Source organism: Physella acuta, unplaced genomic scaffold (assembly GCF_028476545.2).
Source record: "Physella acuta isolate Inbredline_101_S28 unplaced genomic scaffold, ASM2847654v3 ptg001467l, whole genome shotgun sequence".
Taxonomy (NCBI): Eukaryota; Metazoa; Mollusca; class Gastropoda; family Physidae; genus Physella; species Physella acuta.
In genome coordinates this window covers 97,610-115,172 of record NW_026732982.1, presented here as the reverse complement: position 1 = coordinate 115,172, position 17,563 = coordinate 97,610, and the positions used below count along the sequence as shown (strand labels likewise).

Sequence of the window (17,563 nt, the reverse complement as noted above, 5' to 3'; positions counted from 1 at the left end):
GAGGCATAAGATTAGAATTAATAAGGTTTGTAGTTGCCGTGTCAAATGGCCTGGGAAATTCGACCCCGTTAATATGACCCCGACAAAACGACCCAGTCAAAATAGCCCCGTCAAAAGGGATTGACTTATTGGCTCCAGTCAAATAGGCTCCCATCATATTGACTTGCAACATATAGGCTCCCAAAAAATGGGCTCCCCACACTTAGGCTCCCGACAAATGGACTTCCGACATAAGGGCTCACAACAAATGGGCTTCCGTCAAATGGGCTCACAACATATTGTCTACCGATAAATGGGCTCCCGACTTATTTGCTCCCGATAATTGGGCTCCCGACATATTGGCTTCCGACAAAATGACTCCCGACATTTTGGCTCCAGACTAATGAATGGCATGACCACTATTGGCATAAAAGTAACCATTTTGTCCTACGTCCACTACCACTATAACCTCTTTTAAATATCTAAATGAAATTGTTTTTCAGGAACTAACATCAATTCAAAAACAAATCAAGCCCTTAACAGCTAAATTCCACCGATTCTAAAGTTTTGATAATGTTTAATTTACAACAGTAAAGATCTGTTGCTAAAAAGCGAGCACAGAAGTGTAAATGTATGATATATACATGATGTTTACAGGAGAATGGCATTTTGTTTTGATAACCTACAAGCATACTGCAGGTAGGAATGTACAGCGTGGACCCCTCTCCCCACACACTAAGCCTGGAACTGACTCATTTATGGAAGTCATAGATACTATTTCTTGTAATAAATAAACTATTATAAAAATAAGGCCTGCCGAACAAGAGATGCATACGTTGTATTACTTAAGAGTGTTGGATAAGCTAACTCTAAAGAATATTGATGAAGGGGTCCCACTAGCAGATGTCATATTCAATGAGCCCGTTTTGCTGAGAGATGTAGTCTCTACAGAAACCGTATTTTCAGTGGCCTTTTAGTTGGGAGCCAAATTGACATAAGCCTATTTGTCGTGAGCCAAAATAACGGGAGCCTATTTTTCGGGAGTCGTAATTTACGGTAATGACGAGGGCCGCTTTGTGGAAAAACTGTCTATATGACTGGGTCCATATGTCGCTGGCCCTTTTGACGGGGTCAATTTAATGGGGCTCTTATGTCGGGGCTGTTTTGTCATTGGCCGTTTCGACGCTGCACAAGGTTTGTACCATAAAAACCTGTTTTATTTTTTTCATTTCCAGATTTAAAATTTTTTTTAAATGCCATAGTCTATCTATGACTATAGTCTAGAATAACAAATGGCGGTGTCCAATTACTCACATAATCTTGATACATTCAATAAACTACGGCCAGGCGACAGAATTGAGTTTAAACGTGGAATCTACTCTCATTGGGGTCTCTACATTGGTAAGTCATTTTTATAAAAGTCCATGGGGCTTTGAAAAAAAATTGTTCTAAAAATTGTTGTCCTTAATACCAGGTATTGGCATTTTAATTTTTTATTGATTAGCTTATTTTTTTTTTTTTTATAATTTTGGTCTCTGTTTCATCATGCTAATTGCCTGAATGCAGTAGCAAAATAATTTGTCTTATGTTGAACAGGTGAGGGTAAAGTAGTTCATCTTGCGGGAGAAAATGACGATGGGATCAATGCTCAAGTCAAGCCAGAGCATTTGTTTACGATCTGTGGGAAGACATTCAACAAAGCGAGAGTCACTGTTGACGATTTTTGGGATATTGTCTTAGAAGATAAGGCATGCATCAATAACTCACGAGATAAAAAATGCAGGTATATTCTTTTTGTTTAGATCACAAACATGTTTTTATTAATAAAGTATTATTGCACCTATAATCTTGCTTAATTTTTGCGATGCAATTTTAATAGATCTATCATTTAAATTGTACAAACCACATTATAAATTTAATGAAGTGTCGTCGTTTTGTCTGTCAAACAAAAGTTGGACAAGATTTTTTAGAGTAGTTTTTAATGTTTATGGTACATTCGAAGGAAGGCCTATGGTTGAAACATCAATGGCCTCAATGGCACATGTCCAGTTGACACGTAGACTTAGTTGTGAAAGAAGGGATCCCTTCCAACAATAAAAATTAAGAACAAAGGAGAATTTTTTATACAATTTTTTTTCCAGTTTCTTAATTGTATTTTATATTTATATTCTTATATAATGCTGATTGATTTGACCTCGCTACTACTTCTTTTCATTCTTTTTCTGCTTGGTTAATTTGTCCTTATTTAAAATAAATTTAAAAATAAATGTTTTTAAATAAACTTTTGTTGTAGCCCACTTGAAGTAGCAGAAATTATTGCAAACGCAACAGCGAAAATTGGAGAAGAAGGCTACAGCCTGCTGTACGGGAACTGTGAACATTTTGTCAACTGGTGCAGATATGGTGTTTCAAAGAGCGAACAGGTAGTTTAGTATGTAGGCATTGTGGTGTCGTGACTTTTGAAAATATGTAGGCATTGTAGTGTCATGACCTTTGAAAATATGTAGGCATTGTAGTGTCAGGACCTTTAAAAATATGTAGGCATTGTAGTGTCATGACCTTTGAAAATATGTTGACATTGTAGTGTCATGACCTTTGAAAATATGTAGGCATTGTAGTGTCAGGACCTTTGAAAATATGTTGACATTGTAGTGTCATGACCTTTGAAAATATGTAGGCATTGTGGTGTCATGACCTTTGAAAATATGTAGGCATTGTGGTGTCATGACCTTTGAAAATATGTAGGCATTGTGGTGTCATGACCTTTGAAAATATGTAGGCATTGTGGTGTCATGACCTTTGAAAATATGTAGGCATTGTGGTGTCATGACCTTTGAAAATATGTTGGCATTGTGGTGTCATGACCTTTGAAAATATGTTGACATTGTGGTGTCATGGCCTTTGAAAATATGTAGGCATTGTGGTGTCATGACCTTTGAAAATATGTAGGCATTGTGGTGTCATGACCTTTGAAAATATGTAGGCATTGTGGTGTCATGACCTTTGAAAATATGTAGGCATTGTGGTGTCATGACCTTTGAAAATATGTTGGCCCTACGTAATAATTGCGTAACTATGGCATATCTGAGTGAAAGATAGTAGTTTTGGCTTGTGCATATGTCAGGAAGCTTCTGAAGTAATCGTATTGTAGATATTGTAGATATCTTACTGCAATAATTTAATGGTGACAAAACATCTGGACATCTTGTCTTGAGTTGTTTTATTCATGAGATATTTTCTCATATTATTATAGCAAATCTTTCAATAATAAGAAATTATCCTTTGATAATAATATGTGATAATAAGTATTATGTTTTTAAATAATATGTGATTATAAGTATTATGTTGTTAAATAATATGTGATAATAAGTATTATATTTTTAAATAATATGTTATAATAAGTATTATGTTTTTAAAAAATACCTGATAATAAGTTTTATTTTTTAAATAATATCAGATAATAAGTATTGTTTTTAAATAATATGTAATTATAACAGGGTTCGTACGCAGTCTGGAAAGTCTGGAAAAAGTCTTGAATTTAGAAAAGTGAATTTAAGACTTAAAAAAGTCTGGAAAATCGCTAGTTTTTGGGCTGGATTTTTTAAAAGTCTGGAAAAAGTCTGGAATCCAGTTTTAGAAACAAAACTCCGAAGTCCATATTTTCCAAGTTAAAAAATTGCTATTTTTAGGTGAAATTACTCCGCTTTTTTTCCCCGCGCTTTCGCGCGGGTTTACACTGTTGTGATTTTTTTCGCTGGTTCGCAGAAAAAAATGGATGCTCAGATACTCATTGGAAGAGGAGGGGAAGGGAGGGAAGAGATATTTTGTGTTGCGACTGACCGTGTGAATGTGTTACAAGTATTTAAAATTGTCATTTAAATTTAATGAAAGAATGATCGCCTTCAGAATTGTTAGGCTCTCGATTTTACCCGCTATTTTTCATTGTTTAAGTTTGCACGCAGACAGTCATAACAAAAAAATTATGTGGGAGGTGTATGAATGGTAGTTTAGATATAATTTATTTGTCTCTGAGGGTCATCCGTTTATGACATCCAAAGAAATTTCGGATTTTAACCCCCCCCCCCCCCCTCCCCCTTCCACACGCGTTCACTTACTTTGGGTTAATATTAACATTTATAAGATTAATAAGTCGCGAGGCCTCCTTGGGTTCATACCCGTATTTCTGTTTGCTTCAGTCGTCCATAAATGACGTCACACTCGGAAAAGTCGGGAGGAGGGTTTTATAAAGTGTGACGACACGCTATTGCAATAATGTTAGGGTGATATAAATACCGTGTTTTCTTTACACGCTGGGATGGTTTTTAAAACACAAGCTTAGATTTCAATGCTGACGATTAAAGCTAGACTACCCCGCCCCTTCTTGTAACTACGGTCACTTGTGTGAACTCACCATGACCCCAAGTTTGTAGTTGGTACTGCTGGGTAAGGAGGGTGGGGGGTATAAGTCACATCTCAGTTCATGGTATGACGTATTAAACAGGCATACTGAAGCCTAGACCACTATGACCTCACAATGACCCCTTCACCGTGTCTTGTGGTTGTGGGGGGGGGGGGGGGGGGGGAGGAGGATACCGGCACTTTTTTTTTATTGCAGACCCGTTCCTCAGCTATAAGTAGTATAAGTGTATAAGCATAAACAGTGAGTGATGTGGTTACAACCTGCAGAATGTTTTTTTTTTTTTGCTCCAATTTTTTTCTTTACAAGTAGCCTATATTAGGCTACTTAACAAGAGCAGGCCTAAATTAATACATTACGTTAGTATTCTTTAAAGTAATTAACTCTCACTATTATGCAATACCATTTTAATGATAGTTTAATTGAAAACATAAGCATTTTGATCATGAACAGATAACATAAGTCTAATGTTTAAAACAAAATGGCTGCATCATTTTAATCAATTATTTTAATTGTTAAAACTTTAGGTGGAGTTGAGTAGGCAATCTAGAAAAGTGATTTTCTGTCAATTTGGCTAAAGAAAGTTCAATATAAATATATCTCAACTGCCTAAAATAAATGTCAATTTAGTACAAGTAATTATGAGAGTACAAATGGTGCATCATTTTATAAATTATTCGCGAACACATTATCTGTATAAAGTCTGGAATTTTTCCAAAAAAGTATGGAAAATGTCTGGGAAAAGTCTGGAATTTCATTTTGAAAAAGTAGTACGAACCCTGTTATAAGTATTATGTTGTTAAATAATATGTGATAATAAGTATTACATTTTTAAATAATATATTATAATAAGTATTATGTTTTTAAAAAATACCTGATGATAAGTTTTATTTTTTAAAATAATATCTGATAATAAGTATTAAGTTTTTAAATAATATCTGATAATAAGTATATCATTTTTAGGGAACAATTTAATCTTTTACAATTAAAATGGATTTTTAAAATACTGTATCATAGGTGGACACATTTCTGACTGGTGTAGCTACTGGCATTGCATCCCTGGTTACCATAGCAGTGACCTATGCGTTGCTGAGGAGCAACAAAGCTGAAGAGAAGGACAAAGAGAAGAAACAAACACAAACTATGTGAATGGAATTTATTTGGTTACCAATTTTATCATTAACATTTTTTTCTTTCCATATGGGGTAACTTTTGTAAATTAAAAACTAGCCTAAACATGAGAGGTATTATCACTTGTAAAGTTGTGTATTATCGTTAACATTTTAATTAACCTCACATAATGCCAAATTTATTATTGAGCAAAATATAAAATGTAAACAATTACTGATATTTTATCAAACTACTACTTACATTTATGACATTGACAAGTAGATGCAACATATTTTCATTTCGTAACATTTCAAAGTTCAGCAAGTAATGTTTAATCAAATTCTTAATAAGGATGCAATTTTTTAAAAAACTTTTTTCTTTTTTTTTAAAAACATTTTTTATTATTTCATCCATTCTTTAACTTTAAACTTTAAAATTATTGTGTTTGTGAGATTAAAATTAAATACCATCGAAATAGTGATGAACAAGGGGTACATTTTTATTGATTTTTACAAAGCATATTATTTTAAAAATATGGTGGAAAATATTTATATTGTTATCTGTTTGATTTGTTACACTTTGAGCTAAAAAAAGGTTGTGGTCATACACATTTTACTGTATGTGGTGTAGGTAAATTAAATAAAAAGGTAGTTTTGGTCCATTGGGCAATATAGTGTTAACCTTAAATTCAGTAAGAGTTATAATAAAAATGATCCTAACACAGAAACCTGAAATAAATTTGTTAAATTTTCTTTGTGGCCCAGCTTATGTTTTTAATGAATAAGAAACTACCAGTTCTGATTAAGTCACAAAAAAAATAAACGATAGTGGGTCTGCTCTGAATTAAATTTTAAACAAACCTTTTTATGCTATCAAAAGAAATGAATTTCATATAGTGAAATACTTTTCATTTATAATATTTAGTAAAATTTACTTTTTGTTTGAATGGAGATAAATCATGCCATTTGTATAGTATGGTACAACCCATATTTTTGGTGTAGCCGCTGAATAGAAATTTATATGTTTAACTTCATTATTAATTGTTGGCCCATGTGGGTAGCATAATTTGCGTTAGATACATTTCACTGTAACCTTTCACACTCAGCTTCATCATCAGGGTTCACACAGATTGGTTGTGGGGTTCACTTGAACACACAACACTGTGCCCAGGGTTCACATTAACACACACTGCCTTGACAGATCAAATTAAATTTGAATTTAACAAAGGGAGCAGGTGGGGGGGCATGTTGAGGTAGATGGGAGAGTTACAATGTGGTGTTTTATAGTAGGCTGGCAAAGGGTATCTTTGTATATGGTTTTTCATCCAGTAAATATTCCCACACATTTAGAGAAAAATGTTTGTAGAATAGGTTTCCATTGGGTAAAAATTTCCACAACTAATTTATTTTCATTAGTATTTGATAACTTTTTATGTTTGTTACATTAACGTAGCACAAAATGTGATATAAATCAAGCAGCTAAAAGGTAAACATTCTGATATTGTTTTATTGTGTCACGTTTTTGATGATAACTACTATTTAGCTATGAAACCACATCTTTACATATTTAAAATGCCAAACATTATATAAAAAATTAACAATCAATTAAAATACTGCATCTCTTTTTCTGATGTTTAATACTCTATATGTTACTTTATGACATTAGCATATTTAAAAATACTCTTTGAAAAGTAAATTATACTCTTTTTAATATTAAACCAACAAACTTATATTACGTTATATCATGGTATTTTCTGGAACTTATAAATTACCCATCTTGCCAAACAGTTTCTATTTTGAATAAGTGGTAATTATTATTACATCATGCCAGATGTCTTTTTTATAACTCATACTTCCACTTGAGAGTTTGTGATTTTGCTTTTTATAACTTGTGGTATTGGGATGTAAAACTCATGATGTACTGATATTTTCATTACGTTAATCATTAATATTATACGGTTCTGCTAGTTCTAGACAATTTTAACATAAAATCTTAAATGATTAATTTATGGGAATAAGGTGTATAAAGATTTTAAAATTTCTGAATAAATATTTTGTTATTGAAATATTTTGTGATAAAACAATACAAATTAACGCAAACAGTGTAGGTCAAGGAAATGTAATTGCCTATTGTTATGCCTGTAAATGATAAGTCACAAATACAACTTTAAGTGCCTGTTTAAAGTACAAAAATATAACATTTATACTATGAATATCATCACAAGCTTTTGTTTTTTATTTTATTGACTTTTTTATAATGCTATAAGTTCATGACACTTTATTATCATAGTCATTTGTCTTTAGAAAAATTGTTTTGTTGCTTATTCTTTAATAAATGTTTACATTTTTGAGTTACTTTATCTTGAGTCAGAGTATGATGTTTGACTTCAACAGCATTTGGTTGGATGTGTTTATTTGATGATGTTGTTCTCGCTGTATGATGATGTTATTGAGCTATACAGTGAGTTGTATTGTAAGGTTAGGCAGGCAAATATAACCTGCAGTGGGGCCTAATGTCAAGTACAGTGTATGGAAGATATTGATGGTCAATAACCATGTTAATATTAACAAAAATTAAGTAGCAAATATAAAACAACAAAAAAGTTCATTTGAAATGTTTTCAAATCTGTTAAAACGCACATAACTCTTTCATGATAACCAATCGGAACTACTCTCATTGATTCTGCAAATAATGAAGTACTTGGGTAAGATTTGAAAATGACAGATACATCATTTTTCCCCATTCTTACATGGGGCAGATGAAGTAGTCAAAAACAAAATAATGTGTGCTGACTTTTATGCTTTTTGTTGATTGCAATTTCTGACCGATTAAAAGATCGTATTCTCTTGGTTTTTTTTTTCAATTTTGAGTGAATTCCGTTCACCGGAAGTAGTACTTTACGCTATTTCTAATTTCTCAAAGAACCATAAAGATTTATTTAACTATCTAGTGTCCGTCTTGGGCGGAAACTTCCCACCAAAATTTTAAACAGTTTTACCGGACCGGTTAATTTTAAACTTTTCACGTAGGTCAAAACTGGAAGACAACGTATATTGAAATAAAATGTTACGTAATCAGATAATTAAGTAACTCATTAAAAAAGGATCATGTTTTTTTTAAAAGTAATAACTTTCTTCACTATTATAAACACATTGTTTGCTGTTCATTTGGTGCGCAATTCTTTTTACAAGCTTTTATTTAACTTGCTTCCTCTGTCATGGTTCATCATAGATCAAAACTGCCGAGCAAAATTTCAAGCACTTGTAACCGTTCCAAACTTGGCACGAAGGTTAAGACCCGATGACAATGCAATTTGACATCAAGTTTGACTTACTTGGATGCCTAATTAATTTTTTATGAATTAATTAAAAATGTCTAAATAATGTAGGGGGGGGGGGCTAGTATTATTCCACACTATTATACGCGCATTTTCATGTTAATTCGGTGCGCAATAATTTTTGGTCATGAAACTCGATTTTATTAAAAATTGTAAAGTACTGAAAATAAGCCGGGAGTTATCTCCCCTAAACTTTCTCGAATATTCTTATATGAAACAACAGGGAATGGCAACTCGGGATATAGACATGACTTTTAATCCATTTTAAATACTTAAACTTTTTTAAATAGAATAAAATCTCGTAGAAAAAAGAATTGCACACCAAGTGAACGTCATATAAAATGTGCAAAATAGTGCGGAATATTATTAGTACTTTATAAATTCACATGCGTTTTTTTGAGAAATCGGAAATAGCAAAAATTATTACTTCCGGTCAACGGAAATTACTCAAAATTTGATAGAAGGCAGAGAATTAGATCTTTTACTTACATGTGAAATTTCATTTATCCATCTGAAATTGTACTCTAGTTATAGGCTTTTGAAAAATTCAAAGTAGAAACAGTTCCACTTCCGGTTATCGGAAATCGCTCAAAAGTTGATAGGGATCTACGATTTTGATAAAATACTAATATATGAAATTTCATCAACCTAGCTGTAACGGTACTCAAGTTATCGTGTTGACACACAGACACACAGACACACAGACATACGGACAAGATTGCAAAATTTTGTTTTTCCGTATCACTGATGTGTAAAACGTCAAGATTTGCAAAAATCTCGATTTTTTTTTGCACGATTACAAGACTTTCTCTATACTTCGTATATACGAGAAAGTAAAAAAGCCCGACGGAGGAAGCAAGTTATATATATATATATATATATATATATATATATATATATATATATATATATATATATATATATATATATATATATATATATATATATATATATATATATATATATATATATATATATATATATATATATGTTACGGTCAAAGTCCGAAGTGCGGCCAAAGCCCGTATTGGGCGGCCTATGTGCGCACTGGCCGGCTATCTTGGCCAAAGCCCGAAGAACTTGGCACTAAGAGCGAATTTCGTACATTGGCCGGCCAATGCGCGCACTGGCCGGGACGTACTGGCAAAGTCCGAAGCGCTTAAACTTGACAGCGTATTTTGTCTATTGGCCGGCCAATGCGCGCACTGGCCGGGATGTTCTGGCCAATGCCCTATCTAGACTAAGCAGTGATAGTGTTTTCATTAATATGGGTGCGGTTTCATTTTGAGACGTATAGTTTGGCTCTTGCTTGTTAAAGTTGTACAGCATTCTATATGCAATGCGACATGGACCAAAAGGGCCGTCAGATCAAGCGACAGACATACTAGATGGCTACCAAAATAAAAATAATCCAAATCCTAATGGAAAGGAATTTGTGAATCAAGTTATTTCTGAACTAAAGAACATGTGGCATGAACTTAAACTAGTTCACAGAAAACTTCCAAGGCATAGCCAAAGCGAATGTTCAATAGAACGTGCCAACTAAGATGTTGAAAACATGATGATGACAAGGATGAAGACACATGAATATTGGGCTGAGAGTCTTAAATTCATTCAATTTATGAAAAACCGTAATTTTCATCAAGGAATCCAACAATCGCCATACGAAACCATATTTGGACGCAAAGCAAAAGTAGGACTTAGCATTTCAAATCTACAGAAAGAGGCTCTCGATAATTTAGCTACTGAGGAAGATCTTGAGAACATTGAACAAGAAATGGAGGTTGCCATAAATGCAACGACATCCGCAGCTAACACATCTGCAGCCGTGGCGCAACGTCCAGACCAGCTGCGTGACAATAATAAGGCCAACAGATTCTGTGTAGTTTGTGAAAAATATTGTAGTGCAGCCCATTCTTGTGGATCCTGTGGCAACAATGTCCATGCTATATGTGGAATAGCCAATGAAGCAGACGAAGAGTATGGAGGGAACATTACTTTCAGAATATGTCATAAAACACAAGAAACCATGGACAACAGGTCAGCAGCTCATGCTAGCTTACAAACTCAAGGTGCTAAGATGCCAACAAAATTTAAACAAGCTGAAGTGAAAGTTACTGGTCGCATCCGTATTCCAGATGTTGACATAGGTCGCAGTGATCCCCGAAGCGTCTTTGCAGTTGTCATGAGCGTCGAGAGCGCTAGGAACAAGCTAGGAACGGAACATGGTATTCCAAAACAACGGTATGCTAGAAGCAGTGGCGTAGGCAGGGGGGGGGGTTAGGGGGGGTCACACCCCCCCCCATAGACCCCTCGGTATATATAAAAAGTATGAGGGGGGGGGGGGGTTGCAAATCGAAAGTTTGAGGGGGGTGCAAATCGAAAGTTTGAGGGGGGGGTGCAAATCGAAAGTTTGAGGGGGGGGGGGTGCAAATCGAAAGTTTGAGGGGGGTGCAAATCGAAAGTTTGAGGGGGGGGGTGCAAATCGAAAGTTTGAGGGGGGTGCAAATCGAAAGTTTGAGGGGGGGGGGGGGTGCAAATCGAAAGTTTGAGGGGGGGGGGGGTGCAAATCGAAAGTTTGTCCCCGGGTAAAAATTGGAACCCCCCCCCTTGAGACGATCCTGGCTACGCCACTGGCTAGAAGTGAGTTTTCAATTCTTCACGAAAACCTGCTCTCATTGTCGCTCGTTGGCACTGAGGAAAATCTCTACGAAACATCGCATCTTCACAATCACTGACTGGCGGCCAAGGCTACATTTGCTGCAATTGCACAACTTAGTACACAACAAATCGCTGCAAGTGTAAAAATAACAATGTAATTCTCAATAATAATCAACAAAGACTTAATTTTTATGATCCTTACGGTATAAAAAAAAAACAAAATCTGCTCATGATCTTCTAATTCGGACTTTGACCAGTCGTCCCTAGCCCGGTGATCTTTCATGTTCGGACTGGCCGGTCCACCATGGCCAGTCTGCGGATGGGCCGGCCAACGGCCGAAATCAAGAGCCAGTTCAGACTTTGGCCGGTCCATCATGGCAAGTCCGCGGATTTGCCGGCCAAAGGCCGAAATGAAGTAAAGCTTTGGACTTTGGCCCAGAGGCGTAGCGACCCTTCCCGGCGCCCGGGGACATACTTCCAATTTGGCGCCCCCTCGAGAGCAAATTTTCGATTTGCACCCCCCCTCGAACTTTTCATTTGCACCCCCCCCCTCAAACTTTCGATTTGCACCCCCCCCCCCCATCGAACTTTCGATTTGCACCCCCCCCCTCGAACTTTTCATTTGCACCCCCCCTCAAACTTTCAATTTGGCGCCCCCCCTAAGGTCGGCGCCCGGGGACATATGTCCCCCCTCCGCCCCCCCCCCTCGCTACGCTGCTGCTTTGGCCGGTCGATGGGAGGCGATATTGGCCAATGCGCCCACAGGCCTTTAATGTCCACGGGCCCACTGCTGATCTGTTAAGCCACTGCCTTCTTAACTCTCTTTTTAACAGTTGAAATCTCAACCCGAAACCGCGATTTCTTTCTAAAATTGGTCTATAAACTGAGCTGGTCCAACCAACATTAGGTATAGTTAGTTATTGATCTGTCAAAAGTCGAACTCCATCTACTAGGAGTGTCGTTATTTAAGGGATGCCCCAATATGCTTCGTTAACTAGAATATAACTACACAAACCCGTCCCTGTCGATTGCAAAGTGACCCTAATTCTATCACTAAACCTAACAAAAACAGCGAAGTAAAGTCAGGATTAGGGTTACGATCAGGTTTAGCGCTAAGGCTAGGGACGGGATTATGGTAATCGTTCGGTTAAATTTTAGGGCTAAGTAGTAGGGAGAGTGTATTTTGGATGTAGTTGGCTTGATCTAGCCTTTTCAACTGTTTGATTTTCTTTTCCAGGTAAAGTGAGGCTAAAAATAGTCACGGCCTTCACGGCCTGCCTTTGACCTTCACGGAACATCAGTGCAGGACGAAGGTCAAGGTTTTTGTTTACATCCTGAAATTGCCAGTTTACGTCATAAAAATTTTCTTGGAAAATGTAATTGGCTGATGGGGAATTTTTTTTGTTTGTTAATTTGCAGAATAAAAATTAAAGTGAAGCCTATATATCTATCTATAAAAACAAAGAGGGGATGTTTGTTTGATCGGTTACGTGCAAGTAATTTGCATGAAATTGCTCTTAACAATGTTTGCTGTTCGCTCTCAATTCAATGAGATAATTAGAGTCATCTCAATAATCGAGTTTAAAGTAATCGAAAACTGACCTAGAGTGACCGCGGCCCAGTAACGTAGCGAGGGGGGGGGGGGGGGGCGGGACATATGTCCCCGGGCGCCGACCTTAGGGGGCGCCAAAATGGGTTGGAAAAATAAATTGAAAGGTTGAGGGGGGTGCAAATTGAAAGTTTGAGGGGGGGGGGGATGCAAATCGAAAGTTTGAGTGGGGGGGGGGGGTTGCAAATAGGGTTGCCAGATACCTTTTCCGAAAATACTGGACACCTTTCCATCCTTCCCTTCTCAGGTATGCCGCAAAGCAGAAGAAGGGGGGGGGTAACAGAGTATTATTCATATACTTGTCCAGTATTTATATTTATTTTATCCTGGACAGCCTGCTCAAATACTGGACTGTCCAGTTCAAAACTGTACACCTGGCAACCCTAGGTGCAAATCGAAATCTTGAGGGGGGGGGTGCAAATCAAAAAGTTTGTCCCCGGGCGCCGGGAAGGGTTGCTACGCCTCTGCCGCGGCCTTATATAAACTATACATTTTTTTAAAGTGCCTGAATTAGATCAACCACTTGCAGATGCGAAAATAACTTGATATTTGGTGAAGAGAAGAATGCTCAATTTTAAATATTAAAGGGACGCCTCCCCCCCCCCGAAATTTTTTACCGCCCCCCCCCCCCCCGAACGAAATGAATTTATATAATTTATATAGAAAATATATACTTTTAACAGTGTCCGCCCCCCCCCGAAGAAAGTCTACCGCCCCCCCCCCCCCCCGAAAATTTCAAGTGCCCCCCCCCCCCCCCCCCGGAGAAAAAAGTCTGGAAGAAACAGTGGTTGTGGGGCTGTCAGAAACAGAGTTTCTTCCAGGCATATCTTCGGGGGTGGGGGGGGGTCTCCCCCCTACGAAGCAAGTTTACCGCTCCCCCCCCCCCCCCCGAGCGAAATTGAATTTATATAGAAATATATACTTTTAATAGTGTCCGCCCCACTGGAAATTTTAGTCCACCCCCCCCCCTCCCTGAAATTTCAAGTGACCCCCCCCCCACCCTCCCCGGAGAAAAACGTCTGGAAGAAACACTGGTCTTAAAAAAGTGAAATGGGGTTATAAATAAATAAATAAATAAATATATAAATATATATATATATATATATATATATATATATATATATATATATATATATATATATATATATATATATATGTGTGTATAATCGTGTGTGTTTAAGTGTGTGTGTATAAGCGTGTTTGTAAGCGTGTGTGTGTGTGTGTTAGCGTGTGTGTGACAGTCCGGACAAGGTTTAATAATTACAGTGTATGATTTTCGTTCCTTAAAACTTTACGTAAAATTGAATTCCCATTAAGATGCGTTTATCTTTTTACAAAAGATTAGAAATGTCAGAAACAAATATGCCTGATCTGAGTTAAAGGGTGGTTTGTAGCAAACGTTAATTTGTTTAGACCAGCCTTTTATGTTCTATTTTTGGTACGATCTCTTTTGTGATATGGTACATGGTTGGTTTATAAGTGTGTTAGAATAAGGACAAACAAGTGACATACAAGAGCAACTTTTCAGAAACATGTATTGTTCGCATTGGAATACGACATGGGTATTTCGTTGACTGGTTGATGGTATAACGAAAAAAGCTAAAGGAAACAACCTGGAATCCAACGGATGTTAACAGCTCGAAGTCTTGGATTTCGCAGAAGTGTGCTGCCTGCACACAGTCCACAACAAATGCAGAACGAATTTTACCGATTGAAGAAGCAGTAATAACCAGTTTAATGATAGTGGCACCCCCCATGACGTTCTAATTATAATCAGCAGCAATAAAACGCGTTTTAACACTCAAAGACAATGTGATAAGATAGTCAAAAACATTCATTCATGATCTAGAACTTAATGTGAAGTATCTTTTACTGTATGGCTCGCAGCTAGATTACAGACAGTGGAGAATGAAATAAGAACATGGAGAAAGTGATAGTTAATGGCACAATATCAGAAAGACAGTAAATAACATCACTAAGCAGGTGCTGATGTAAAGTCCACGAGAAAGAGGAAGAGAAGGTGACAAAAAATGTCTGAAAAAATCGTTTGAACTAGAGAATGGGGAGGTTCGATTATTAGGGTTCTATCTTTATAAAAATTAAGTGAGTTGACGAAGTGTTGCCTACGTCCTACGCCTATGCTCCTTAGGAAATCAAAACAAAAAAAAGAAAGAAAATCAAACGAACTTAGAGCAGTGGTTCTTAACTTGGGTTCGATCTATCAAATCCAAGTGTTCGGTATGTAAGTCTCAGAGCTTTGGCGGATGTCAAGACACACACCCGACTCATATGATTCACGATATGATTTTGTCAATGTGGACGATAAAACTATTAAGAAGAATTCAGCGAAGGCGCATATGAAACTGGTGGGGTTCGGTACCTCAAAAAGGTTAAGAACCACAGCTTTAGAGTGTAGTTTGTATAAGATGCAAGCTTATTTGGTCTACTTTTGGATAATAGTGTATTATAGTTTTAAATTATCAGTTAGGTTGAACAAAGTGACAAAGCATCACCTGTTGTCGTGTTGCTTACATGGTTTAGTAGGTGTAGTGGCCTTAACTATATGAAAATTGCAGTATTAGGACTTGTAATGAAACAAGCAATAAAAATGATCTATTCTGTACAATATAGACTACTTATGTTTTTAGCTCTTAAAATTTAGGCAAGAATATCGTCTTCCGCCCACCCGCTCCGAAAGTATGCTATGTTACTGATCGGATAGCGATTCAAGAATCCGTGATATTGATTTCTCTTTAATACAGTGATCCAGGCAAGATGTAATGCAATCAAGTAAAAGTATCTGATCTCTAACGTCGCGTCATTACTTAATAACACTGGCTAGTGAAATTGTACATGACGCGTTAATACAATTGGTTTCTTTTCTAAGTGTGAAAAGAGTTATCTATTTACCAATCCAGTACAATTACTTTGCGATTTTTGTTCGCGAAAAAAGCGCCCCCCCCCCATGCACATCTCCCAACCATATTGGACACAGTTTGTAGAGCGGGTTTTAATGTAACCAACTTTCTAACTTTAAAAAAAATTACACAATCGTACAATGCACTTTAGCACAGTTAGTTTCTTAAAGAAGTGCTAAAGGTTGTTTACTCAAAATCCAGTGTAATTTTGCAATTTTAGCAAGCCTAAAAGCGCCCCCCCCCTGCAACATCTTGATAAGGGGTCATCCATAAATGACGTCACACTCGTAGGGGGGAGGGGGGGTCCGTAATTTTGTGACGATGTGTGATGAGGGGGAGGGGGGGGGGTCAGATGTTGCGACGTCACATTTTTGCATTATAAAAAAGCAATGTTAGAAAACGAATTTTAGACGTTATTTCGCGTTTTAGATAACTGTTTTAATAAATTGTAATAGTTTAGACAAGATTTTGAAAAATTATCAATGTTTAAAAAAAATTCAACTGCAATTTTGAGGGGTGTTGTAGGTTGAGGTGTGACGTCATTTTAGGGGGGGGGGGGAGTCTGGCTTTTTGTGACGAAGTGTGACGGAGGGGAGGGGGGAGGTAAAAATCGTCAAAAAAAGCGTGACGTCATTTATGGATGACCCCTAAGTCACTAACGTATTTTGCGGCTAAACAATCGTACAATACGTTTTAATACAATTTGTTGTTTTGATAAGTGGTAACGCTGATTGATCCACCAATCTAGTGTAAATTCTTCCGATTTTAGTCTCGAAAAAGCGCCCCCCCCCCCCCCCCCCCCCCGCCAACACACAATCTAGGAAAAGCTGGAAAGCGGTTTTGCCGGTCACTGCTTCTTAAGATTATATGTTTTACAGTTAATAATCAAGGTAGAAAACAGTTAAATCAGTATGTAAAGGCTTTTAACCATTACATTTCTTAACTTAAACTGTTTATAATTCAAAACTGCAGCATAAAACTAGCTTTAAAATTTTTTGTCCACCCCTTTTGGCGCCCCCTTAGGATCGGCGCCCGGGGCGGCCGGTTCCCCCCCCCCCCCCCCGCCTCCCCTAGCTACGCCTCTGGGGGGGCGGACCCTCCAAGTCCCCTGAAGAGACGCCTGGAAGAAACACTGCAACAAGTAATCCACGTAGATCGAGATACTGAATGTTCCATTTGTACATGGCCCGCCTATAATTTCTCTTATTCGCCGAGAAAAAAATTGACATAACCATTTCACGTGCTTGGTACATGTCGTTCAAGCTACTAAAAAAATGTGTTTTTTGAATTGACTTGCCTGACAGATTTGTAAACAGTTCAGGACGATTGTAGTTCATAGCCTGATCATAGCCATGAGAGAGAGACAACTCGCGTTTTCCCACACAAAGTTAGTCATCAAGTTATCTCGATGTAGCTTCGTTATGTAACTCGCAAATCTGAGATAAATCTTCTCAAATATCTTTCATCGGCTTCTACAGTTCATCACAATGTCCGTGGTATCCGTATAACAACCGGCTCATTGAGAACAAGCG

General features: G+C 37.1%; 1 protein-coding gene across 1 annotated transcript; it reads left to right on the top strand.

Moving 5' to 3' along the window:
* The first annotated feature begins 1,195 nt into the window (after positions 1 to 1,195).
* Positions 1,196 to 7,856, top strand: LOC131928158 (phospholipase A and acyltransferase 3). The gene is made up of 4 exons (XM_059284100.1): positions 1,196 to 1,380; positions 1,576 to 1,762; positions 2,273 to 2,402; positions 5,414 to 7,856. The coding sequence occupies exons 1-4, from the start codon at positions 1,272 to 1,274 to the stop codon at positions 5,543 to 5,545; spliced, it is 558 nt and encodes a 185-aa protein (XP_059140083.1). The 5' UTR covers positions 1,196 to 1,271; the 3' UTR covers positions 5,546 to 7,856.
* Positions 7,857 to 17,563: the final 9,707 nt, after the last annotated feature.

Bases quoted from the DNA above. Each gene is read 5' to 3' on its own strand.
- LOC131928158 (XM_059284100.1), top strand. From the start codon at position 1,272: ATGGCGGTGTCCAATTACTCACATAATCTTGATACATTCAATAAACTA. The intron at 1,381-1,575 runs GTAAGTCATTTT...TATGTTGAACAG, and splicing joins TCATTGGGGTCTCTACATTG to GTGAGGGTAAAGTAGTTCAT. The intron at 1,763-2,272 runs GTATATTCTTTT...CTTTTGTTGTAG, and splicing joins TCACGAGATAAAAAATGCAG to CCCACTTGAAGTAGCAGAAA.